At 46.2% G+C, this 27,546-nt stretch overlaps 1 protein-coding gene across 1 annotated transcript in view; it reads right to left on the reverse strand.

The window, feature by feature from the left end:
* LOC144173646 (DNA damage-binding protein 1-like) overlaps positions 1-27,546 on the reverse strand; it is a 113,094-nt gene that overhangs the window by 85,053 nt on the left and 495 nt on the right. Inside the window, exons 2-4 of the mRNA XM_077701981.1 lie at positions 26,413-26,561; positions 20,805-20,921; positions 2,080-2,225 (exon numbers count right to left, since the gene is read on the reverse strand). Of these exons, the coding sequence (XP_077558107.1) occupies positions 2,080-2,225; positions 20,805-20,921; positions 26,413-26,561 (412 nt within the window). The remainder of the gene's footprint in view (positions 1-2,079; positions 2,226-20,804; positions 20,922-26,412; positions 26,562-27,546) is intronic.

The following is a 27,546-nucleotide window of genomic DNA, read 5'->3' on the forward strand; positions in this document are numbered from 1 at the left end:
CCAGATTCCTCTCTAGTTGTTATAGTATGAAACGCTATGCTCCAGACTGCTCGGGCACGAGCCAGTACTGGCCGTACCTGAAACAAAGAATATATATAATGTGTAGCCAGTTTACATATTAATCTAGGTTTAGCATTTCAAGCTGCTTAGATGAATATTTCATGAGTAGCGCTCCTGCAGTAAGCGTCCCCTAAATTCATACAATATCTCACTGTAGCGGCTGCATTTCTCAGACGAAAAAGCATTCGCAGATGTGTAGTGGTGCAGACAGCTGTGCTTGTTCACCCAGCGAAAAAAAGGGCTTCCTGCACCCTGGTTTTATGCTGTGCGGTAGAAGTTTCGGTTGATTTTATTTCCTTAGACCTATCATAACCAAAATTACTTTTCAAACGCCTTCAATTGTCCTTACATTTTTCTAGTTCCGTACTGGTCAGCAAAGCGTGGCATGTGCACTTGTGTGGTACTGTTTGAACTTATAGCTTGATACAGTCTAGAAACGAAAAAACTAAAGGCACATTCCTCCTGGCGGAAACTGTGTCATCGCCTAATTTCAGTTGAGCGAATTAATTGCGACGACCCGCTGTCGGCCGGCCGAATAAACTCTGGCCCGACTAACTCTGTTGGAGGGTCGGCGGGCCATGAAGTAGAGCAGTCAAGCCAAGTCACTTTGTTGTGACGTGAACAAAACGCCACACAAAAAATTGGCCAGGATTAGGAGACGAGGACAGAATTTGTGAGTTGATTTTCCTAGTGAATAAAGTCGCGTAAATGCAGGTAGAGTGGTCGAAACATGGCCTAGAGATTCCAAACTACAATTTGCGCTAGTAATCCCGCAATAATTACAAATCACTTCAGTGTCCCTTTAAGCTCTTCCGGTGCAATTTGCGTGCTATAGACACTTGTTGCGGCACCCGTTTTCACGTTTTCGCTGTTTTCTACGTTATTTAAAAAAAAACGCTGTGCTTATGGCTAGATCTTCGTGTTTTCGGTAAGCTAATCTATGTATACTGTCACATAGCGGCAGCGCAAATGACTTGAACCATGGTTGAACATGAAGCGATGTATTAAATGGTAGAACGATCTGTCTACAGTATTTACATGGCGGCCATTAGAGCGCCCGCCCCAGCCACTTCGCTGTCGTCATCGTCGTTGTCTTACTTAGGTCATGATCTTTTGGGATATTTTCCGCATATATATGAGTTCCGTGTCAATATAGAGAAACTTCTATTGTGACATTACTGTTCTTTGAAGTATGTCTTCTTCCATCTGTTTGTACGCCATGCACCAGTAGGAACTTAGCAAATTGACAGCGGTTCTCAGCAAGTGGAATTAAGTAAGCCACAAGAATCCAGTTTTGCAGTTTTGGCGTATCGCTACTCCAGAAAGGCCAAATATTGGCTGACAATTACTATACTTCGTAATGCTAAATTTGTGTGCAGTGGGAACTACAGTCTTCCGAGTCACGGCGCATAGCTGCTGCTCAGGAAGCGATCGCATGGTGAGCGAACGCATGGAGGCGTGGACTACTATGCCGTTGCGTCGCAACCACCGAGCATGTTGTCGTAAATCGTGTTTGAACCTCCCGCGCATATGTTAGCGATGGTAAGACTCGGCGTCCGTGGCGCAAACTGCGCCTGAGGAAGTGATCGCAATCAGAGTCGCGGAAAGAGACCGCGAACTGCGTCTCATGGAGTGAGCGCGTCATCGTCTTTCCCACGACGGCACGCACAGTTATAGTGTCAACTCGCAGCGCGTCGCCACCGCCCAGCATGTCTCCCACTCTCCCCCTCACAATTTCGCCACCCTTTCCCCCTCTGCTTTCTTTCTATCTTTGATTCTCCCTTCGTTGGCTCGGTAACGAGGATAACGCCCCCTTCATCCTGCAGCAGCGGTCGACAAAGTGCGGTGCACTAAAATGTAACAAGCATAAACCCATTAGCTAAACTGCAAAGACAACCACTGTAGTGTGGCATACTTTGGCGTGGAAAAAAAGCTGGAAGGTTACGCATTGCCGGCGTGCAGATAGCTGTCATTCTAAGCAGCAGAGCGAGGCATGGCTTCTCCAAGGGTATTTGCTACCTGATAGTGAAGGCCTTCAGTTCACTGGTGTCTCTATCCAACGGGATGACCGTGAGGAGCCCATCGTACAGGTACAGGCAGATCATCCTGCCCTTGGGGTCAATCATGCATTTGTTTCCAGTCTCAGAAGCCCGCGCGAACGGGTCCTGAAAAAAATAGGATTGCAAAAATTACCATTCCAATTAGCCCCTTTCCGTCAGTAACACTAATTGCTCGCATTCGTTATTCACTTGCGCGGACTACTAAATCTCCCACTCTCATTATCCGATAGAAGAGAACCACGACTGCCCCTCTGGCAGAGGACGTGTCACTTACACTGGCGTCGAGTGACCACTCCCGGCTATTCGCGGTCAGTGGTATTCGATATGTGGTCACTTGTTGAGTGTCTTCTTTATTGCACTCAGTCGTCTCACTGAACCGATGAACTCATTGTCAAGGGAAAGAAGTACAATGTCTAACTATAGGGATATATTGCGTAATTATGGAAGGCCGGGGTAGGTGGTGAGCACGTGTAGTGAATCAAACAGCGTCACACGGTGAGAACAAATGAAAAAAAAAACATCACACATGCACGTTTTTCTTTTTTCAGCGTGTTGTTTATTTATTTATATTTTCATTTATTTATTTACCCTCAGGGCCGGAAGGCATTACGGAGGAGAGTGGTTACAATCTACAATACAAACACAATAAAAATCAGTCAGTTACAATACAAACGCAAATAAAGCAATCAGTTTGTTATATAAAGATACATTCAGTTCAAGTAAATAAACAATTTAGGTAAATAACAAGAGCAGTCAGATATAATACAAACGCAAATAAAGCAATCAGTTTGTTATGTAACGATAAATTCACCTAAATATACAATGTTAGGAAGGGCATCGTGAAAAAAATGGTTATCAGTAATCGATACCACTTCTGCAGGAAGGTGGTTCCAGTCTCGTGATGTACGGGATATAAATGATTCTCGCGAACGTTCTTCGTTTCCGTCTTCGCGCACCCTTTGAGCACCCAATTTGGCATACTCTACCTTTACGGCTTTTTTACACCTACTTCAGGACTTGTCAATGCTCAATTTGTTACTGTTTGTAAAGCGTTTCAACCATTCTATACTGTGGAAATGTTCAATGCAGCTACCTCAAAGTTTAACTTCTCAATAGAATGATTACGAATCTGTACGCCGCTAGCATATTCGCGCGTGCTGCAACTTGCGAAGTGCTCTGCTTCTGCACAAGGAAGCAACGTCTGACAGGTAAGAGCTTGCCGGAGAATGGCCGGCGCGTGGGCGCCTCGCAGTCGGTGACAACGTCGACGGCTGCACACGGATCTTAATGTAGAGACCTGCCCCGGTCAGGCGCACGCGGCAGATGTGATCTCCTCTTTCCCTTTCTCAGTATCAATGAGTGCCGCTACTGCCAGCCCCTCACGAACTCTGGAAACAGTGTTGTGTGTGCCTGCACTATTTCCGGGCCATGTGCACCGTAGCGTTGTGATTACTGCGCAGCCGGTATGGCTATTGTGTATAAAACCACCCTTTCGGAGGATAGTTCGCATTCGTTTTGAAGCAGCGAATTCATGCTGTCGCCCTGTCGAGTTCTGCTCCCTCGTAAGGGTATTGTTCCTTTGTGGCTTAGGCTCATCTCTCGTCATGAAGTAAATCAGTTTGGTTGCCTTCAGCGTCTTGTCGCCAGCACAACAGCGGCAACTTTTGCTGTCCGCTCTTCCCCACGCTACCACGCATGACGGAGGCAATAGAGCCCGGTTTGAGGACGCCTTCCCGACGGCACTTCGTCGTTGAAAGATTATATGCGTTGCATTATTCGCAAGAAAGACATTACTTGCAATAATAACCAAGCAGTCCGATCGGGATCTTTGAGAAATTACACTACCATACGTTAATAGCAAAGCTAAAATACTTATACGGTACGGTAGAGCCCCCTAAGCCACGGATCATGATAAAAATGCCCGACGGATGATAGGAAAGCTTGTTTCTATACATTGGCATACAGCAGGTACAAGGACATTTTTTTCGCGCCTGGATACGTTATAAGGATCACTGATAGCACTTCAGCCGGTATCTTAGCCCTTTCTTCTTTACAACAGAGCGTACAAATGAAGCTACGGAATAAAATTTACGCTGCCTATGGACTTTTGCTAGAAGAAAGTAGCAGGCAATGTCCGAAATTTCTCTAATAGTGGCGGGACAACAATCCATACCACCAGATACAAGGCGTCGGTAGACAAAACACGTCTGGGTTTGTACATTTTCACATACAATACGGAGCGGCCGTACGACAATCTGCGCTCCGGAGACAACGGTGGAGCGCGCAGACAGTGTAAAATGAAATCGATAGGTTGATTATGAGGTTTTACGCGCCGATGCAGCGCAGGCGATGTTGCGCGCCGTAGTGCAGGGCTCCGGATTTTTTTCGACCACCTGGGGGTCTTTATCGTGCGCCGAAATCTCGTGCAAGAGGGCGTTTTTGTCTTTCGCCTCCATTACAAATGCGGAAGCCACGGCCGGGAATCGAACCCAGGACCTCGTGCTCAGCAGCACGACGCATTAGCCGCTGAGCCACCGAGGCGAGTTGAAATGAAATCCTGAACACCGTACAGAGCTACAGAAATAAATTGACGTCACGCCAAAATGCCACTTGCGTGTAAAGCAAGCAAACAACGTCTCCGGAAGCGTCGCCAGATATTGCGGAACTGTAATTACAAGCCCAGTGTCCAAACTGCACTGTCGCAACCCTTCAAAATAAAAAAGCGTAACTGATCCAGAGCGCCGTATCAACAACAGGCTATGATGAATTAGGCAAGCACCGTGTAAAAACACCACGCCTACAAAGAACCCACTATGAACGTTGGCACGCTACTGCGGGGATATATGAAAAAATAATATTGTTGGCCCGAAAGAAATAAAGCAATGAAAATCCTTTCACTGATTTTAATGCATGTGCGAGAATCACATCCACCACCCTCGCGAACGTGGGGTATGCCCGAAGCGCGTACCGTGCTCCGGCTTCAGACGCCCGAAAAAGACGGCTCCCCTCTCACAACTCGTCCACCATGATTTGCGTTCTAACTGTTTCAGAGGTCACGCTTTGCTCGCTGTATCACTGTGTTGGCTGTCGGTAGTTTTTAATTGTACAACGGTGCATGTATCTGGACTGTCTTATTTCCATTCCATCCGTTTTTTTTTGCGTCTGGTCGGTGCGACTCTATTTTACTCTGAGACGTTGCGCGACAAGCCCATCGAAGGCAGGAGGCGCTGTGCAGCTGTTACAGCCGTCGCTTCACGGGCAGCAGGCGGGCAGCTCTCTGAAGCCAGAGCCACCAGCTGCCTTCTGAGTTTTACCTCGCTTCTTTCCGCATGCGCTCCTTTGTCCTCTGTACTTCTGTCGCCCTGTGTCGATGTATCCCTGGGAGAATTTCAATCATCTGGACCACGTGATCTGGAGCATCCAGTGCTCCCGCAATAACGAAAGTCCCGCGGAAGGACATCACGCGTAGAAGCAACTGTAAGTTTGCTGCAAACTTACCCACGTATTCACAAACCTACCTTCAGAAAGCATTTTCCCTTCGGACACTTTTCGGCGCTTTAACGCCTTTCAAGAACCACACTTATGCTCAAAGGGCGCCTTTTCGGGAACTCATCCGACCGAAAAGTAAGCGCTACCTAAGGTAGCTCCCGACCTAACTTAAGTGCGCCTTGCCCTACCAGCACTGCAGACGACGTACCTTAAGTGCGCCTTTTCCCTACCAGCACTGCAGACTACTACGGTAGCTTTGCTGAGGTGTTCGCTTTGGAACGTTATTCGCAAGTTATTGATAAAGTTGTACACAATAAAGCGCTTTCTGCGAGCAAAAATGAGCCGCGCACACGCCTGCCACACTGACGCGGCCGTACACCCGCACAACGGCCCGCACATAGAGTTTAATATACACTACAGGGAAATCTAACGCTGCAATTACGGGCCGCTGTTGGTGGCGCCATTGCAGCTAGCGACGTTGCTGGTCAACTTGGCTTGGTCGGCAACATGGTTTATTTTTCTTCCCAAAGCAAAAATCCACAAAAAACGGTAACACCCTTCCCTTGTGCATCTTACATTGGGCTTCTAAATGATCCCTGACAAATAAATCTCTCTGGACCGTTGTTTTTATAACAGGCAAATTCGAGCACTATTCTGCAGTATTAGTGTGGCTTTCTTGCAGCCAGAGTCAACTTTCAAGCCTGTTCGTGAGCCATCCCATGGACAAGTGGAACGTGCCTGCCCGGTACATGACGGAACACTCGCTGTAGCGCCGCTCCCCTAGACAGTGGCGCCAGATTTCCCTGTAGTGTATATTACAGTCAAACCCGACTATAACGAACCCGGATAGAGCGACTTATACTATATATCGTACAACGAAAGGTTAGTTACGAAAATACACGCGAAACATATAATTCTTATAACGAAGTTCACATCTGATATATCGAACTCGGCATGCCTAGAGTTGCCGCCAAAATGCATGGCCTCGGATTCCGTAACTGTTTCCGACGAGCCTGTCTCATAATTAAACCCGCCCAGTCAGCGAGTCCGGACCAAAATAGAAGCACCGGTGAACTCTGGGAAGAGCCCGCCAACGTTCCCCATGTTGTGCTGAAAGGGGTGCCCTTCGAGGATTGCCTGAGCGTCGGCGACGACGTTGCGCTCACTGTGAGCCCCTCGGACACCGACACCGTCGCCGATGTCATAGCTGCGGCTGCTGCTGGAAGCACCGAAGGGGTGGAGGATGTCGCGAGTGTAAGCCGTCCAATGGTTAATGAAGGGCTTTCGGCGGTAAATGTGCTCCATCAATATTGTTTCGATATTGAAGGACACGGACTGCAACTGATGCAAATCTTATCACATGTAGCGACGTTCTCAAAGGTGACGTTGCCAAATCGAAAGTGAAAACAAGAATCACCGCTTTTCGGGAAAGTAAGTAGTTACTGGGAAAAGTAGCCTTATTCTTTGCAATAAATAGATAGTTTTGTGTATGGTAATGGCATGCTTCATTATGTTCCTTTCTGCATACGGGGATGGCAGGAGGAGGGGGTTGGGGGTGGGGGGCCGCGTATTGCGAACTCGTAACAAAAGACTCGTTCTTGGCGGGTTCGGCTAATTCGAACTATTGGATACATCGAACTATTAGGGGCGCATATTGCAGTTCGCTAAAACCAGGTTTGACTGTAGTATGAAACTCCATAGGCCCGCCAGCCCGGCCAGCGCGTGATGCGGCCTTCGCCTGCACCATGGCGCTGCCTCCGCGCGTAGAACGATGCCGGCAGGTACACCTACATTTGTCGCCGCTTGCCCGAATTGAAACAATCGAGGAAACCAAGTTACGCATGCGAGAAAGGGGATGATACTGCGGTGACCATTCACGCATAAGATATTCATGCGCGGTAGTAGCGCCAGCGGTGATCAGCATTCTGCCGGAATGATATGCCTAAAGTTTCCGGCGAGTATCGACCACCGCGGACGCAGCTTGCTGACCCGAGCACTTGGAAACTGGCGCCACGGAAGCGTTCTTCCCTATTGGCGCGAAGGTCAATTCCCGTCCACATGCCGTGTGCGGAGTGGCGCATAGCGCGCTATCATCGTTCGCAGGAGGCTAGCGTGCCTCGCAAAATACGCCTTTGATAACTGCGCCTTAAGGAAGGCTTTTGAAGAGCATGGCATCCTTTTCTCATTATGTTACTTTTCCAACACTTACGCAAGGCTTTCTTATGGCCTAAGTTAAGTATGCTTTTTGAATACGGGGGTTGCAGTGCGATTTGTAAAGGCCGACAGAAAGACAAAAACAACCGCTCAGTCACCCCTAGTTTTGTTGGAGGCATCGTATCATATATATACAAAAACAGTTCCCGGAGAATGCGCTCAAGAACACCACGAAAAAACCCTGCTAAGATAACTGCAATCAGACAGCAGCTTCCAAAATTGGAAATTTACTCGCACGCTGTAATGCCGATGTCTCACTGACGCACTGGTCCCCTTTCTTCTTGATCTGAAATGCTTTTGAAAGCTCCCTGGCCATTGCGTTTTCACTTTTTCCCAGAATAGTAATCTTCTCTATTTATCCTATAATATTTTAGAAGACTCACTTCAAGAAGAAAGGGGACCAGTGCATCAGTGAGACATCGGAATTACTGCGCGCAAAGTGAATTTCAATTTCTGAAACCTGCTCTCTGATTGCAGTTTTCTTACCAGGGTTTTTTTCGTGGTGTTCTTTGTGCGCATGCCCCGTGAAATTTTTGTGTTTATATATGAGACAATGCCTCCAATAAAACTAGTTGCGAGTGAGCGCTTGTGCTTGTTCTCATTGTTCAATCTCCCTCTAAGTTTTACGAACTATGCACCAACTTGCCATACAGTGTGTCCTTCTGAAGTACACACTGTAGGTTGCTTTTGGGGCGAAACGTTCGGAGCGCTGCTCTCAATGAAGCAGTGTGCCAGAGTTAAATCCGAATGCGCTACATATTGTGGCGTTCAGCGTAGGGCGGGCGCGAAGCTATTTTTCTATAATATTGGTGCGTGCGGACGCCATGCTGCCTTTCTGCGTTTTGGGGCCCTATTCTCGACTGCACAAATTGCCGGCATTTCGCCCATGTTTTTTTGCGTAAGCACGACGTAAGCAATCAGTGACGTGCTGCACCTATAGCTATGACGACATGCAGTGTAATTTGACGAGTCACTCATAAAGATCGCTACCAAGGTATCAAATATTGTGCAAGAAAGATATAAAAACACTTGGCATGTACTATAAAAATTCAGACGGTAGCTGAGGCTGACAAGAAAAACACATTTCTGGAGGTCACATTTGGCGCCAACACCACAAGGCGATCGAGTAACATTGATTCAAAAGCGAGCAAAAGGCGGATGTCGAGCTAAAGAACATCACACAGTTTTTTTACCGTATCTATTTATTTCTTTCAATCGCTTTTATTAACATAGCTGGGCTCTCTGCTTAAATGCAAGCTTTGTTGCGTTATCACCTTCCCTGCCGCCACCGCCGCCACACCATCGTCTGCTGCTGTTACAAGTTTATGGCGTGATCCCAGAAAAATACGGCCGCGACCATCGCTTCTGTGACACATAAGAGCAGCGAAGCGCTACGCCTGATAACCGCGGAGCGCACCGATGTCGCCGATTCACTCATTCGTCAAGCTCGACTGCAATCAGCGCTGTAATGAACTAAATAGTCACTTTTCATTGTTATTTTTCTCATGAGTTCGATCATGTGACCCAACAGCTTACTGGGACGAATATGGACAAATGCCATGCATTGGGTTCTCTTTGTCATGGAGAGGCTTGTACTGCCCTCTTATGTTGCGGTTACGCCAAACAAATAATTTTTATTTCATTGCCAAACATAAAAGCAAAATACTGCATGTCATTTGTATGTTCCATGATCGCTGACTTGGAAGCAGTTGAAACTATAATTTGTTTCGGTAGAAAACATGCTTTAAACAGCGCGCATGCGAAACTGCGCCTGCTGCAAATTGCCGCACATTTCGCGTCGCCGTAAGCCGAGGCAATATTGTGCCCTATTTTGCTTGTATTTTGCGACAAAAACAGCCGCCATTTTCAAGCTGTTACGTAGCAATACGTCACTTTTACGCAGGCTGAAGTTGCCAATGCATGACGTAATCGTTCCTGCCAACTGTTTAAATTACGTCACGCCTTCTCAGCCAATCACAGAGGGGGTGTGTATTACAAGCAGTATTGTTGTTGAATAGCAAAGACAGGCTTACGTTGTCATGTCCACTGCATTTAGTCTCGTTTTTCATTGCCCGCCAAGAATTATGCGCCTTTAGTAACGAGAAATAAGGCAAACTTTAGAACTGGTGTCCGTAGACGACATGAAACGTCAAAATGACGACAGCACACACAACCACTTTGTCAACCGGAAGCACGTGACCAAAATTGAAAGCCAATCAGAAAAGACTTCCGGAAAATTGTCTGAATTGCCGGCAATTTGTGCAGTCGAGAATAGGGCCCTTGGTGAGGTTGCGCTTGCGCCATAGATTTCTTCTACTATGCTTGCTCGCTGGCTGTATAAGCCGGCAGCACGTATCTGAGCGCCTCCCGCGGCAGTAGCACCTACAGTACATGCGCAGAATTAGGCAGTCAGTTATTTCGGCCAACTCGTTTGAATTCCGGCATTTGCAAGGTGAACAGCCAATAATTCGCAACTCCGGAAAACTCGCACACGGGTACGCTAACTTCAAACGGAACGCACGATCTTATATGCACGGTGCAAGAGCTTTTTGTGGAATACACGCCGGCTATACGGGATACACGGACGGAAATAAAGGCCCGCACCAGGCGATCACCAGCTGACCATTATCTTTGCGCACTTAGAGGCACGGCGCCTGCTGTCGAGACAGACGCGAAAAGACGGGCGCCAATAGGTCCTGCAGGGCTTATTTATTTTCAGCTGCGCTTTGATTTTTAGCGCTATGCGCGCCATGCGCCTTTCGAATGCACCATCGTTGGTGTATACGCAACACTGTAGTGGAATGTTTTGGTATATGTGCTTCTTCGGTGCCGATAAAGCGTGACTCAGAAAAATGCGTGAGTGTATATGCCCTAATTTCGAAAATCCAAGTTTCCGTAAATAAAGGTAGCGCGAATTAAAAATTTGAATTCCCGTGTTTTATTCTTGGTACGATGTTGGAAACATTGCCTCAAATGTGTATTGTACATTTTATCAAATGGCTAATGTCCTTACCAGATCAGTCAGTCGACAAACTCAATAGATCGATCAATCAATCAATCAATCAATCAATCAATCAATCAATCAATCAATCAATCAATCAATCAATCAATCAATCAATCAATCAATCAATCAATCAATCAATCAATCAATTAATCAATCAAATCAATCAACTTCTACATTGATATAATTTGATTGATTGATTGATTGATTGATTGATTGATTGATTGATTGATTGATTGATTGATTGATTGATTGAGTGATTGATTGATTGATTGATGGATGGATGGATGGATGGATGGATGGATGGATGGATGGATGGATGGATGGATGGATGGATGGATTGATTGATTGATTCATCGATCGATCGATCGTTCGATCGATTGAGTTTGTCCACTGACTGATCTGGTAAGGACATAAGCCATATGATAAAATGTACAATACACATTTGAGGCAATGTATGCAACATCGTACCAAGACATAGGCATTCAAATTTTTAATCTGAAGGATCAATCAATCAATCAATCAATCAACTTTTTCAATATAATAATTTGATTGATTGATTGATTGATTGATTGATTGATTGATTGATTGATTGATTGATTGACTGACTGACTGACTGATTGATTAATTGATTGATTGATTGGATTGATTGGGATTTCTTTATTTTTTTAGATGCGACGCTGAGAGGAGCGTCTCTCGCAGGCGGCCCTGTCCTTCCTGCGCCGTCGTCGTCCGCGTCCGCACAGCTGCGTCTTTCCTCCGCTAGCCTCCTCTCCTCTCTCCGATAGCGAACACTCTCGCCCAACATCTGCGGGCGCGTGGCGCAGCGCACTCTCACTCCGCCGGTGGGCGGCGCAAGCGCGCTCTGCGCATGTGCAGCGCCCTCTCTCTCCGCGGTCTCATCTCCTTCGGGCGCGCTGCGCATATAAGCGGAATGCCGCGCTCCGGCCGGTCTCTCAGTCGACGGTCGTCGGCGCTACGCTTGCTCTCTCTCTCTCTCTCTCTCGCATTACCGGACGATTGCTCACGCAATTCGAGTAATCGACCCAACGGAAACGCACAATAGAACCCCCTTCATCGTCGCATCACACCAGGGTTCCCGCGAGGGGAGGGGGGCGTAATTTTTTTCTTTTTTGAAGGGTTTTCATGCATCTTCTCTCAGGGGGTTCCCTGACACATGACAGTATGTAAGTGCTTTATTTGTACAGTGTCGTCTTCACTATTCATATACTTCATCGTCCGCCGCAGCAGTCTTCGTCGAGCGCTCCTTCGCAGTTGAAAGCTTGGTCTACTACTTATTTTCTTTCTAGGCGATTGCATTGTCGCTTGTCAGCGCGGCACGCTTCCTAATAATCAGCTCCTTCTTTGGGCGTCCGGATCTCCTTTGGTCGCCCCATACCCCCATGTGCGCGGCACAGGGTCTGGGTGAGTTACGCCGCCGCCACGGCGTTTCCGAGTCTTACGAGCGCTTGTGGTGGCTCTTAGCAACGCGGAGCGAGTGACGTCAGGAGCAGACGACAGTCGTTTTGTAAGCCAGACTTTGTGCTCAATAGATCGGGATTATACGCAGGTTTCTCAATAAAATGTTCGTTTTTATGCACAGTATTGTGTATCGGCAGCATTAGTCTTCCTTAGGCCCGATGCATGGTCAATGCCCCACATCGGTACGTGCGGCCGGGTGCTCAAACGAAACGCGAAGCTCATTTTTTTATTCCAACATCTACTTCCGAATTCTGTTCTTATTTTCGTTTGGGATTTTATGCTCATTCTTTATTGAAATGCTTAAGTTTCTAATTTACAGTTTCGTGCAGCGAGCGCATTAGCCTCCCTTACGGCCAATTCCTGGCCAATCATGGCCTTTTGACGCGAATTATTCCGACAGGCAAGGCAGAGTGGCGGCGCTTCATGCGGCAGCTTTCCACACTGAGCACTCTCCTCCGTGTGCACCGGTTCTTCGCGTACCGCCACGTTCACTTTTGGCTGGGCACGCTTGGGGCAATGTTTTGTTTTATTTTGACACGGTGCTGTTTCGTTGACTGCAAAGTGGCTATATTGCTCTGGGCTGTGCTTCAACGGACACTCCACAAGTACTTTGAATTATTACCCCGCAGTGTGCGATACCTTGTGCATCGCAAATGATGTGCCTTGTAACCTGTTTTTCTTTGATAGCTATACACGCTTAATGGATAACGCGAATGTTAGACGGAAACGCTGAGTCTATGGTATCTTGTAAGTTGCCCTTTCATCAAACGATAATTACGCCTAACTGCTTCTACGGCCAAAATAATTTCAAACCTGATTTGTACCGTGTTTTGCACCGGCGTGTATAATTGCCACCTTACAAGCGGTAATCATTGCCATTGTTTTGTTCGCCGAATTACAGATTATAAGCCGCCAGATGGACATGTAGGTGGCGACAGCGTCGCGCCGCTAGTGTGGATGCTCCGCTGAGCGGCCCGGGAGAATGCAGAATGTGGGCGCGCTTCCTGCCTTTCTCGCGCCGTATGTGCGCAAAAAAGACGCACACAAGAGTGGTATGCTGTAGTTCGGTTCCTCAACGTTCAATGTATAGCATGGAAGCGGCAGTCAGTTTTCATTATTACGCCATAAAGCGGCGATCCATCGGGAACCTCGCAAAGGCCGCAATATTGACAATGAACTTGTACGCCGTGGTTCGTAGCAAGCTCGATCTTTTCAAATTATGGCTTTGGGCCTTCATTAAAATCGTAACTAGAAGCAAATCAGGAAGCCTCGATCTCCGGAATTCAGTTTACAACAGCAGTTTTAATCGCTTTCACTGGTAGCATGACGCTTGGAGGACACAGAAAGTCGTTGACCAAATTCCAATACATTGAAATTTTGATAAGGGTCTTGCATTTGTTGGATGCTCTAAAATGGTAACACCACGGAACTGCCCCGACATATTTTCTAAGAGGTTACAATATTTTTTGTGTGTTCGAATGGCCAGATAAAATTACTGAATTCAAACCAGCGCAGGGATATAAATGCAACCGTTCTAACAGGTCTGTTGGGTACAGCTTTAGTTAAATAAAAATTCAGTGACTCTGAAGGCCGATTTACATTTCCATTCTTTTTTGCAATGTAAGAAGTGTACTTAACAAACATGAGTCGTTGTCATCGGCGATTGACACATGTTCCGCCCACATTATTGCGCTAACAGAAACTTGGCTTTCCACACATGTGCGCGACACGGAAATTTTTTGCAATGCCTCTCACTTTTCCATTTATCGTTGCGACCGTACTGAACGTCGAGGCGGAGGCGTTCTTTTAGCCATATCAAAAGATATTCCATCCAAGTGCGTACATATTAACAGTCATTTAGAAATAATTTGGGCCTCAATGACGCTTCACCATCAAAATATAGTCTTCGGTGTTTGCTATCGACCGCCTTCTTCCTCAATTACGTTTATGAATGAGCTACATGACGCAATCAACGCAATTTCTACACGCTATCCTTCCTCGTGCCTTTTTCTTCTGGGTGACTTTAACTTTCCTAACATTTGTTGGAGTACGCAACCGCCTCACTTATCGCCGTTTTCGACTGAAGCAAGTAATTTTTTAGATTTGTGCTCTGTATTTTCTTTAAGCCAATTGATAACACAACCGACTAGAACGCTAAATAACACAGCAAGTACATTAGACGTTATCTTAACGAACCGACCTGATTTTGCTTCATCTGTCACTTATTCCCCTGGATTGAGTGATCATTTGTTGTTGACGTTTCACATTAACGCAATCCCCCCAAGAAAAGCAAAAGACAAAAAATATATTCGTGACTACAAGAACGCTAACTTCGAAGCTATTAACAACGAACTGTCAGTCTTTACCGACTCATTCTTGCTGCACTTTGATGACCGGTCTGTTCAATGTAATTGGGATTTATTCTCGAGTAAAATTCACCAACTAATGGATAAATATATTCCGAATCGTGTAGTTACATCTTATCCCCACGCACCATGGTACAACTCGTATATCAAGCGCCTCTCTAACAGTAAGAAGCGCTTTTACCGATTAGCCAAAAAGTCCCCCACTAGTTCCCGCTGGGATACTTATCGCGTCGCTTCTGATGCTTACGTCCATGCAGTAAAATATGCTAAAAAATCTTTCTTATCTACAGTACTGCCATCTATGCTAAAGACTAACATTAAGAAATTTTGGCGCGTCATTAATCCACCCGCTCATGATGATATTGGGCTCGAGGACGACTTTAACAATCCAGTGCCTTCTAATATGTGTGCGTCTATCTTAAACGGCACTTTCGTAAAAAACTTTTCCAACACTACTGTCGATAAGTTTCCGGCCGTCCAACATTTCGAATATATTGCCATGTCTCCAGTGATTGTCGATGTTCTTGGCATTTCCAAATTAATTGACGGTTTACAGAATCATTCATCCCCTGGTTTTGACCTAATTACTGCAAAGTTTCTGAAAAATACAAATGCTTATTGTTCTATACTACTAACAAAAATTTTCCAACAATCACTAAATACATTTACGTTACCCGCCGCGTGGAAAATCGGGAAGGTGGTTCCTCTGTACAAAACTGGAAATAAATGTGATCCCTCTAATTACCGCCCAATTTCACTGACCAGCACATGTTGTAAAATGCTCGAACATGTTATTTTTTCTAATCTGGTTAAATTTCTTGAATCTAACTCATTTTTCACGTCGGCACAGCACGGCTTCCGGAAATCATACTCTTGTGAAACTCAACTGGTAACATTTACACACAGTCTTCACCGTATTCTTGATCGTTCGTCGAATGCAGATTGTATTTTTTTGGACTTTAGCAAGGCTTTTGACAAGGTCTCTCATAAACTCCTGCTTCACAAACTACGCCAACTAAATATCGATGATAATCTACTAAAATGGATTGAATGTTTTCTTACTAATCGTTCGCAATTCGTTGCAGCAAACGGCTACAACTCACCCCTACGAGACGTACACTCAGGTGTACCTCAGGGGTCAGTGTTGGGGCCGCTGTTATTCTTAATTTACATTAACGATCTCTCCTCCCTGGTAACTTCTAAAATCCATCTTTTTGCTGATGATTGTGTCATTTTCCGAGAAATCAACACCGACAACGATTGCGCAATTCTTCAGTCTGATCTTACTAGTATCGCTAACTGGTGTCATGAATGGCGAATGGAGCTCAACACTAAGAAATGTAAAGTCCTACGTGTATCTCGTACAAACACCACTCCGTCTCTTTATTTTCTTAATAATTCCGCTCTAGAATTGGTTATCTCTTATAAGTACCTTGGCGTTCACATCACATCAAACTTGTCCTGGGCCCTTCACGTCGAATACGTTATTAACAATGCTAACCGTATGCTGGGATATATAAGGCGAAACTTTTTTAACGCCCCGTCCGAACTTAAACTGTTGCTTTTTACAACACTAGTACGTTCAAAATTAGAGTACGCCGCGCCGATGTGGGATACCACTCACGAAATGCTAACAACTGCACTTGAACTTGTACAGAACAATGCAATTCGCTTCATTCTCTCCAATTATAACCGAGGTGCAAGCATTACAGCAATGAGAAATACACTTGGCCTACCTACGTTGTCTTCTCGTCGAAAGCTTTTTCGTCTAACCCTGTTCCATAAATTGTATCACCACCCGGAACTCTGTAAATTAATTCCACCACCCCCGTACACTTCCCATCGCATTGATCACTCTCACAAAGTTGGTCTTGAATTATGCAACACAAAAACCTTCTGTCATTCATTTCTCCCCCGTACATCCCGCGAATGGAACCACCTTCCCCGTGACATTGTTAATATTAATGATAACCTGAACTTTCGCGAGAATCTAGCTAATATTGTATATTCAGGAACAATCTAATGTTTTTGTTGTTATACTCACTGCACTGTATTATTTTTTTTTGCTTGTAACCCACTCCCCCTCTGTAATGCCTTTGGCCCTGAGGGGTACAATAAATAAATAAATAAATAAATAAATAAATACATAGTGGGGTCGTAGCGCTTATTTAAGGCTTTCATCGCAAGTGAACATGCGAAATAAAATGATAACGCGCGCAGTGCAACCAATATCTCATGTTTAGCTAGACTTGCAAAGAGGCCGCCAGATTTACAGTGTATAAACCAAGCTTCTGGTTCCTCACAGTGAACACAACATTTTCTGTTACGAATGCACTGTTGACCATATGCGTTCTTTTTAAAGTCTAACAGGCGCCTAGAACAGCGAGATGTGTTGGCATTGTTGCGTACTGTCGCTTACGAAACAAAGATGGCAAATGAAGTGGCCGTGGTGCAGATGTAGTTAAACGTTGCCTTTCCATTTCTCGTTACGAAACCGCGCCATGGGTTGCCGGTGCCTAATTTGTGTTGTAAACTGAACCTCGCTTTTGTCTTCGCATTGAATTCTTGAGGATTGGTTTAAAAATACACGGAAAAAAAGTTTCCAGTGCATTTCGTGTGCGTGCGTGCGTGCGTGCGTGTGCGTGTGGGTGTGCGTGTGCGTGTGCGTGTGCGTGTGTGTGTGTGTGTGTGTGTGTGTGCGTGTGCGTGTGCGTGTGCGTGTCCGTGTGCGTGCGTGCGTGCGTGCGTGTGCGTGTGCGTGTGCGTGTGCGTGTGTGTGTGTGTGTGTGTGTGTGCGTGTCCGTGTGCGTGTCCGTGTCCGTGTGCGTGTGCGTGTGTGTGTGTGTGTGTGTGTGTGCGTGCGTGTGTGCGCGTGTGTGCGCGTGTGTGCGCGTGTGCGCGCGTGCGTGCAAAAAGCAGCAAAAGCAGCTAAGCAAAAAGCAAAAAGCAAAAAGCAGCTAAAAAAATAGTGCCCTTCCACTCTTTGAAAAAAGATGACCTGCGAACTCGGACGCAGTGCAAGAGATGCACGAATCTAAACACGCTTGTTCGTAATTTTCGATTGAGCAGTTAGCACTTACCCCATGCGAAATGTTTAGGGACTCGAGCTTCATTCTAGCGCACAAGCCTGGAGCTGCGTGTTTCCCTCCCGCGTCGTAGGCATCTCACAGTGTGCGTAGCACCAACCCAATCCGCTCGACCACTGAGGATACAGGACAGTTCGCGTTGGGGCGGTGGGCGTACATGTTTGAACCTTCCGTCAGCACAGCAGACATGTGAGCGAGAAAGAGCATGAAACCTATAGCTGCATGTGCATGTCCCTCCCCTCCTCCCCACTCCCGAGTAGTTCCTGCATATACCAACAGCCAGTTGTCTGACGTGCTTAAAGGGAAAGGCACCGCCAAAATTGTCGCTCTCAAAGCCCTTTAAGCTGAACAAGAAATATTGGCTCACGTCGATGTTGCTGTTCATCTGGGAGAAATCCCCAGCTACTCGACGAGTGGGAATATGCGGCAGCGGCGGCGGCGGCTTTATGTTGTTTTTGCACCCATTCGCGTTTCAGTTCCGGCAGACGCTCCTTCGATTCCTGGTATTCTTCCTCCTAGCGAGTGACAGGCGTCTGTCCTGTAGGGAGTTAAATAAAACCTAGCAGCACTGGAGTTTTGATTATAGTGGACAGACATATGGCTGTCCGTTTCCCTCCCGCGCCGTAGGCTTCTCACTGTCAGTGTAACACATCAAGTCAAACCCAAAACTTTCTACCATTGAGAGCAGCTCGCATTAATCCGTGAGACTTCCACGTTTAAATTTCCCGGCAGCAAAACGCGCTTGCCATCGATAGCGGCCTGAAGCCTACCTATGCATGCATGTTACCCTGCTTCCACACCGTGGCCTCCGCGATCGGCTACCGGCGGCGCGCCGTTGCTCCGGCCGTTCCAATCGCCCGGAGAGATCGTAATTGCGAAGAGGCTGTTTCGCTGTTTTCCGCCGCACCGCGGCACGCGTAGCCTAAGGTCGTTTTCCCTGGCGCGGGCGGGTGCTGAGGACGAAAACTCGGCCTTCGCACCCTGTGTGCGACGTTTAATAAAAAAGTTACCGCACACCAATGCAGGTGGAAGGTAGAAGTAGTTATTGGTGCCATTAGGGTAGTTACTGGTGCTCTGAATTTTTGACGTAGACTATGCCCGGGGGGATGCATAAGTGAATCCATTGCACAGCAGTATTCTTTTTTGTAGTCACGCATGGTTCCAAAACACAACACGTTTTCCGGTTTTGTTTCTAAAAATCTCCTACGTGTTGTTTGGAACTCACGGAACGCATATTCCGTGCGTTCCAAGCAAGAACCAAATTATGTGAATTCAACTGACCGAAATCCAGCCATTAGTAAACACGAAAATACCCCCTATGTCGTTTCTTTTTTTCTCCTTTAAACGTGCGGTCTTTGGCACATAAACTAGATGACATGGCAACACTACTTGAAACGTTTGGCGTAACTTCTACCGTGATACTGTTAACAGAGACGTCGTATACTTCAGCATCTGAAGTATACTGTCCAAATGGCTATCGGTATTTCTTCCGCAATAAGCAGGGTACACGTGCTGGTGCCGTTTATTGGCATGCATGCTTGCATATACAAACGTACAGAGAGACTTCCAGTCCACCATAAATGGACGTGGTCTAAGTAATGTAATAAAAATCTTTACCCGAGTTACGATTGGTATAGTTCTCCACTTGATGTGTTTATTCACTAATATCCCGAACAACTTACTTACAGCCGATGTTGTGCATACAGATATTAGTGATCAGCTTAACTGCTCACCGAAAAAAATAATGCCCTTAATATGTCATGAAAACCAATTAGCAAATCTAGAAATTCCGAAACAGTCTTTCGAAAAAATACATATTTAGAGTCGATAGCGATATGAAAGACATCCCGGAATATCATGACTTTTTCACTCACGGCAAATTTGATACCGTGATTGCAGTAGGTACTTGAAACCCCTAAGCATATTAAATAAAACGCAAAAATATGATTGAGTCTTACCCGTGGAAACCTAACAGATTATTTGACTATCATAGTCGCCTGCCTATAAACAATACATGAGAGCTTATCGGTATCACGCTGTTTTCGCGCGCGCACTGACGCACGCACGCACGCACACACACGCACGCATGCACGCACGCATACGCACGCACACCACACACACACACACACACACACACACACACACACACACACACACACACACACACACACACACACACACACACACACACACACACACAACGGATACCCAGAGCGTTCGAAACAACTTAAAAGGCAAAAAAGGCATATTCTCGCGCAGCGATATCGCGCGAAAATGATGTAACAGCGAAAGAAGAATTCAGCACGCTGGCATTCACTCTGCCCGAGATGACAGAACCCTTCTCGGCATTCGCCTTCCAAGCAAACGACCACTAAAGCTGCGTGCAAAGACAATCGTGGGTGTTAAACAACGTACGTTAAACAACTTTGTACTTGTAGGATCGAGTCAAAATACATAAACCATATATTCAAGTTTTCTATCCCGAAGACGCGCCAACGAAGGCTGATTTACAACTCATAGCGCAGGCAGCGTCGGCCAGACGAGCCTCGCTTCAACCTTAGGCTAACGGCGCCGCCTCGCGGCGTGTGTCGGAGTTAGCGAAATTACACCGCTTCCCTTGCTTCCGCGCCGAATGGGACGGCCGGAGCAACGGCGCGCCGCCGGCAGCAAATCGCGGAGGCCGTGTCCACACAAAACCAGTGCACGCATCAACCGCCACCGGTGATGGGTGCGTGCTTAGCCGAAAGCCTTTCATGGTCAAAAAGAATTATGGGCTATCATCGGCGTTCAAAGCGGGCAAGTCGCTCTGGTAACGCCTGATGATGGCGCTACCGCCGTTATCAGCGGATTGCGTAACCTGTGAAAGAAGCATCGCTGGTGGGTCATCGGGGGTGAGGACGACCGTTGCGTCGGCGCGCCGAGTAAAGAGGATTCACCGGAATGAGAATTGAAGAGGGAGGGCGGGGGCTGAACATTTACTGCTTCGCAGTAAAAACGTTTAAGAGATGACAGAGGCGGGAAGGAGAGGGATCTGACGAAGACTCACCGCGACGTTGCCGTGCGCTCTGGTGATGATCTCGATGCTGTCCTCATACTGGACGCATTCCAGTATTGCGACGTTGTACTTGGCCGTGAGGAAAAACAGCAAGTCCTTCTTGTCACCCTGCAAGCAGGAAGGGGCGAATAAAGCCAACGGAAGAAAAGTGCGGTAGTGCAGAAGACAAAGCTCGCGTGTTGTAGACAGACTCATCATCATTATCCTCAGCCTGTTGGTGTTCGTCTGTTTGGTAATCAGACTATATGAGGTACAATGTATGGCGGCTTGGCTGCGACTTTCAATAAATACAACGCTAAAGCAGCATACAATCTTGCCTATAAAGTATTTTCCAAGAAGCACCAAGGGATCCCTTACCATATCGTCGACGACCTTCTTCGCTCTTGTCTAACAAACCACAAACTGACAACCGCGTACTACAGTCAGACAAATGACCTTACTGAGCGGCTCATCAAAACGCTCACTGAAGTGCTTGCAATGTACGTCTCCAACTACCACCGGGATTCGGACGGTACTTTACCTTATGTCACATTTGCATACAATTCCTGAAGGCACGGAGCTGATGGTTAGTCTCCGTTTCTCCTTCCGCTTGGCCGTGAGCCTACCCTGCCATTCGACAGCACGCTGCCTGCTTCGACCCAGCCGACCACTACGTATGCTCGTGACGCCATCGCCCGCGCTGACCTGGCTCGCCAGGCCACCCGAGAACAGCTATTGGCATCACAAGCATCCCAGAAGTCTCGATACGACTAGCGCCACCGCCCTCAAACTTAACTCCTGGCTCCTTGGTTCCTTTGTGGACTCCTTCTAGCCGAGTTGGGCTGTCTGAGAAGATGCCCCATTCACTGGCCCTTACCTCGTCGGGCGTGCTATCACTTCCGTCACCTACGAAATCATGCCCCTGACGCTTCCAAAGTCGTCCCTTCACTCGGGGCCTCAGCTCGTCCACGTGAGCCGCCTGAAGGCGTACCACACACGGGATTCGCCTACTGCTGCTCCCCCGTCATAACAGGCACCCAAACCGTACTTCTGCAGCCGGGGAGTTGTGTCGCAGACCTTGGCCAGCATCGCCAAAAGCTGACGGTAATCACATGGGCACATCCAGCTACGTCCAATCTCACTTTATCTGGGTCTGTGCTGGTGTTGAAGGACCGACGGAAAGGAATTGAAGAGAGACGAAGTTGGAGTTTCGGCTGGACTAGGTTTGCGCCATCAACCCGCCTCTGGGCCGGTGACTACGGTGTCTTTTGTAAATACACCTTCTCGATAACCTATCTCTGTGTTGTCACGTGACAATATTTTCCAACCTCCGAACCCAAAAGAATTCGCTTTGGCTGAATTCTTCCTCCAGTCATCTGGCGACATGAATTGTACATAATTGCACATGGGGCACATTCAATGTAGTTGTTTCAAAATCACTATCGATGCAGCTTCCACAATGCGTCCTAAAAAGTTCAAAGCCAGCTGGGACTACAGTGGAGATTTCTAGTGCACGTGCAATTGTTTTATTTTTTCTAAGAAACGCTTGATACAGGTAAACCTAGATGTAATGAAGTGGAAGATGGTTATCAATTTTGCGTTACATGCAGTTTTTTTTACATGTAGGTTTACATGTAGGTAGGTAGGTTTACATGTAGGTAGTTTTGTTACATGTAGGCAGTGAACGCTCGCGGGAATAGAGCAGAAACAAAGCCAAAATACGAGACATCACGAAAGGTTGACGCACACTTCAAGAACTGATTTCCCAGTGAATCTGCGTGAGTGGCGTCTGCTGCTTTTGCTCGAGCTTAGTCACTACAGGGCGCTACAGAGAATCAAGGTCGTATTAACAAACGTACTTTAATTGTCACTTTTGCTTTTGACCCTTTTCGCTACCTTAACGCATTTCAAGAGTTCTGAAAGGACGCTTTTTCCCTAACATATGCATGTTTCCACAAGACCGTGCTAGCGCACATACTGAACCTGGCGGCGACATTCTTTATTGTCGTCAGAGACGGCATTTAAAATTGGGAGCTTGCTTTCAAATGACAAAAATTTTCGTTTTCTGGCCGCAAAACTCACTCCTGACGAACCGATAACATAGTGATGTGCGGAGACGCGCGACTACCCACTGATAGGGTGGGCTAGGACCTCAAAACTTGTCTCGAACCGACACCGCACTCACACGTGGAAACGCACAGTAGTATGCAGTGCGGACGAAAAAAATGTAGTGGCTCTTGCTACCGGGTGTTGTTCCACGGTACCCAAAAAAACCAGAACTGGATGCTTCGTTAACCACGGGCTGGCGTGAGCCGCTCCGTTCATGATCATCGGCATGACGAACTTTGTTTTCAGGTGACTCTAGAGGTTTTCGTTGCTGCATGGCTCATTACAGAAGTAGTAGTATTTACTAAATTAATTAATTTCTCCGGCCGACTTTTCTGTAAAAGTGCAAAAAACAATGACTAATCTGCTTGCCGACTTTGTTACATCAAGATTAACAGCCGCAACGCCTTCGGTACATAAATGTCGCAAACACATGGGCTGCGATGGTGGCGAGAATGCGTAATTGAAAGAATTCGTTGAATCCAGGAATTAGTCACGTAGAGGTTCGTTACAACCAGGTTTTTCGGTATAGAGCACGTCGCAGCCAGTCGGAAGCGAGCGCGCACGGAGTATTAGTTTCGCTTCGAACGCTTATTAGTTATGCCAGCAGGTAACGCTCTTTCGCCAGCCTAGACCGTGGCCTCCGCGATCGGCTACCGGCGGCGCGACGTTGCTCCCGCCGTTCCAATCGCCCGGAAAGAGCGTAAGTTGAAAAGGAGGCGTGGTCGCGTTTTTCGCCGCACCGCGGCGCGCGTAGCCTAAGGTTGTTTTCCCTGGCGCGGGCGGGTGCAGAGGACGAAAACTCGGCCTTCCCAGCCTGTGTGCGACGTTTAATAAAAAAAGTTACCGCACACCAATGCAGGTGAAAGATAGTAGTAGTTACTGGTGCCATTAGAGTAGTTACTGGTGCTTTGAATTTTTGACGTAGACTATGCCCGGGGTGATGCATAAGTGAAATCATTGCACAGCAGTATTCTTTTTTGTAGTCACGCATTGTTCCAAAACACAACACGTTTTACGGTTTTATTTCTGAAAATTTCGTACATGTTGTTTGGAACGCACGGAACGCATATTCTGTGCGTTCCGAGCAAGAACCAAATTATGGGAATTCAACCGACCGAAATCCAACCATTAGTAAACACGAAAATACCCCCTATGTCGTTTCCTTTTTTCTCGTTTAAACGTGCGGTCTTTGACAGATAAAGTAGATGACATGGTAACACTACTTGAAACGTTTGGCGTAACTTTTACCGCTATACTATTAACAGAGAAGTCGTATACTTCAGCATCTGAAGTGTATACTGTCCAAATGGCTATTGGTACTTCTTCCGCAATAGGCATGGTAAACGTGCTGGTGCCGTTTATTGGCATGCATGCTTGCATATACAAACGTACAGAGAGATTTCCAGTCTACCATTAATGGACGTGGTATAAGTAACGTAATAAAAAAACTTTACCCGAGTTACGATTGGTATAGTTCTCCACTTGATGTGTTTATTCACTAATATCCCGAACAACTTACTGACAGCCGATGTTGTGCATACAGATATTAGTGATCAGCTTAACTGCTCACCGAAAAAAATAATGCCCTTAATATGTCATGACAACAAATTATGTGCAGAATATATTACCCCAGCAAATCTAGAAATTCAGAAACAGTCTTTCGAAAAAATACATAGGTAGAGTCGATAGCGATATGAAAGGCACCGCGGAATACCCTGACTTTTTCACTCAGAGCAAATAATTTGGTAGCGTGATTGCAGTAAGTACTTCAAACCCCTAAGCATATTAAGCAAAACGAAAAATATGATTGATCGTACCCGTGGAAGCCTAAGAGATTATTTGACTATCGTAGTCGCCTGCCTATAAACAATACACGAGAGCTTATCGGTATGACGCTGTTTTCGCGCACGTGCACTCGCGCGCGCACGCACACATACACACACACACACACACACACACACGCACACACACACGCACACACACACACACACACACGCACACACACACACACGCACACGCACACACGCACGCACACACACAAACGCACGCACGCACGCACGCACGCACGCGCACACGCACACGCACACACACACACACACCCAACGGATACCCAGAACGTTCGAAACAACTTAAAAGGCAAAAAAAAGCATATTTTCGCGCAGTGATATCGAGTGAAAATGATGTAACAACGAAAAAAGAATTCAGCACGCTGGAATTCACTATGCCCGAGATGACAGAACCCTTGGCTATGGCATTCGCCTTTCAAGCAAATGACCACTAAAGCTGCGTGCAAAGGCAATCGTGGGTGTTCAACAAAGCACGTTAAACAACTTTGTACTTGTAGGATCGAGTCAAAATACATAGACCATATATTGAGAGTTTTCTATCACGAAGACGCGACAACGAAGGCTGATTTACAACTCAAAGCGCAGGCAGCGTCGGCCAGACGAGCCTCGCTTCAACCTTAGGCTAACGGCGCCGCCTGGCGGCGTGTGTCGGAGTTAGCAAAATTACACCGCTCCCCTTGCTTCCGCGCCGAATTGGACGGCCGGAGCAACGGTGCGCCGCTGGCAGCAAATCGCCGAGGCCACGCCTAGACAAACTACGTTTCGCCGTTTTACCACTCGGCGGGTTTGTGCTACTGCCTGGTTACGTAACAGAGTTTTAGGTTTCAGACTACGGAAATAGATCCACAGTAGGGCGCACATTTTTTTTGCGACCCTCCTGGTGCTTCGCTTAAAGTAATTGACTTATTCATTTATTGATTGGTTGCGCATAATGCATCGCCAGAGACAGCACCTGTAGTAACGCTATTTACTGCAACATGCATTCCTTCTTACAAAGCGTTGTGAAATGCGCCATTTAGAGTATATGGTAGTGTGTGGATATTAACATGTCGGTCCAATGCCAACAGAGACTGTCGCGTACGCGCCACATATTACGTCTAATGTTTCTTATTCGCGTTCGCGGCTTGACACCGAATGCACGTATTAGGTTGCTATTTCAACATGATGCACGATACGTGCGACCCTAAAAACACTCTTTTCTTTCCATGCACCAAAAAGTCATTTAGTGTTGTTATAGTGGGTTCATCTAACACTGTCGCAGAACACTCAATTTTGTTCTGTCTGCCAGTCTGCTGGCTTGCTTTTGCTCGCCTGTTAGCGCCACTATTAGCGCGCCAAAAAACCCTATAAGAGAACATTGGTTGCGGCTACAAAGAACAAACCAATTAAAAGAGTTTTCATTCTCTCCTTACTATGTCTCAATTCACAATACCAAGTTACCATGTCCCATTGACAAGTCTCGCAAAATCAAACTAGACCAGCGCGATTGGCAATGTTCTGAAACAACACTTAGACTTCCCCTCCTTGCAATGAAATTATTATGTATATCGATCATTCGCTTTAATTTTTTTTATTCTAAATAATTTTGTCATTCTTTTTTGTAGAGTTCTAAGCAATATGCATACAGATGGCCTCCATCTATGGGTAGTTTTACACACACTTACCGGCATCCGGAAGAACTGTATAACACTTATTCTCCCATAGATGCTGACTTCCTTGAGAGGACGGAGGCCTTCTGGCGAGACGACATAGATGTCGAGCAAAGTGTTTTTGGCAATGATTAGGTTGATGTCCGCAGATGAAGTGAAATGGCCTAAAAAGAAACGTTTGCTTTTTCATCATATAAGAAGTGGTGTAAAGTGACAAAATATTTGCTGTACATCGTCAAAACAAATTTAGCTCATTGATTGAAAAGTCTGAAAAGTCACCCAGGCAAATAAGCTGAACAAGTTATGAGCCAATCTACCGTGTGAAGGTGAATGCCCAACCGAGCTTTGCGTTTTTGTATTTTTATTTATTTGTTCATTTATTTATTTGTTTATTTATTTATTTATTTATTTATTTATTTATTTATTTATTTATTTATTTATATATTTATTTATTTATTTATTTATTAACGTCCCTACATCCACCAAATGTATTGTAGGGGTGGAGTTAAAAAGGAAAATAAACACAAACAATCAACAAGCACGACATAATGGTAACAAGGAAAGAATATGCAGCCTTTAGCACGTTTACGACAGGACACTGGTTAGTGCTCAGCAGCGTAAACAACAGCCGACAGCGGCACACTGAATAAAAAACAAAAGAAAGAACACGTTTCAGATCATGTGCCCATGCTCATGTGCTGCCAGGGCTTCGCATACAGAGATTACATCCCAAACACGTTCCACCGGTGGTTAGAGAACGTACACTTAGTTACTTCTGTCTCCATTTGACAACGGTCGTTACTCTGGCTATGCGATTAAGTAATGAAACTTGGAGGATCGAATACAGGTTTACCGTAACAGAGAATTATGGTATTGTAGGTTTCCATTCAGTTGAAGGAACTACGTTGCTAAAAGCAGGGAACTGTGTGCTGTTTTAACCTTCAATGTGAACTTATCAGAAAATAGAAATTCCAATAATGAAAAAGTCATCGCTGCAGCTAATTCTCATGCAATTTTGGTTGGGAATGTTTGGACAAAACAGAGGTTATATGCACTTTCTGTATCCCTACACCAGCTGTAGGCAGGCGTGCATTGACAGCAGACAAGGCTTCTGAGACGGTTACAATTTCACTCCTAATTACTCATGAA

The sequence above is a fragment of the Haemaphysalis longicornis genome, unplaced genomic scaffold, assembly GCF_048455015.1.
Source record: "Haemaphysalis longicornis isolate Haplotype H1 unplaced genomic scaffold, Haemaphysalis longicornis Haplotype H1 scaffold_3, whole genome shotgun sequence".
NCBI classification, from domain to species: domain Eukaryota; kingdom Metazoa; phylum Arthropoda; class Arachnida; order Ixodida; family Ixodidae; genus Haemaphysalis; species Haemaphysalis longicornis.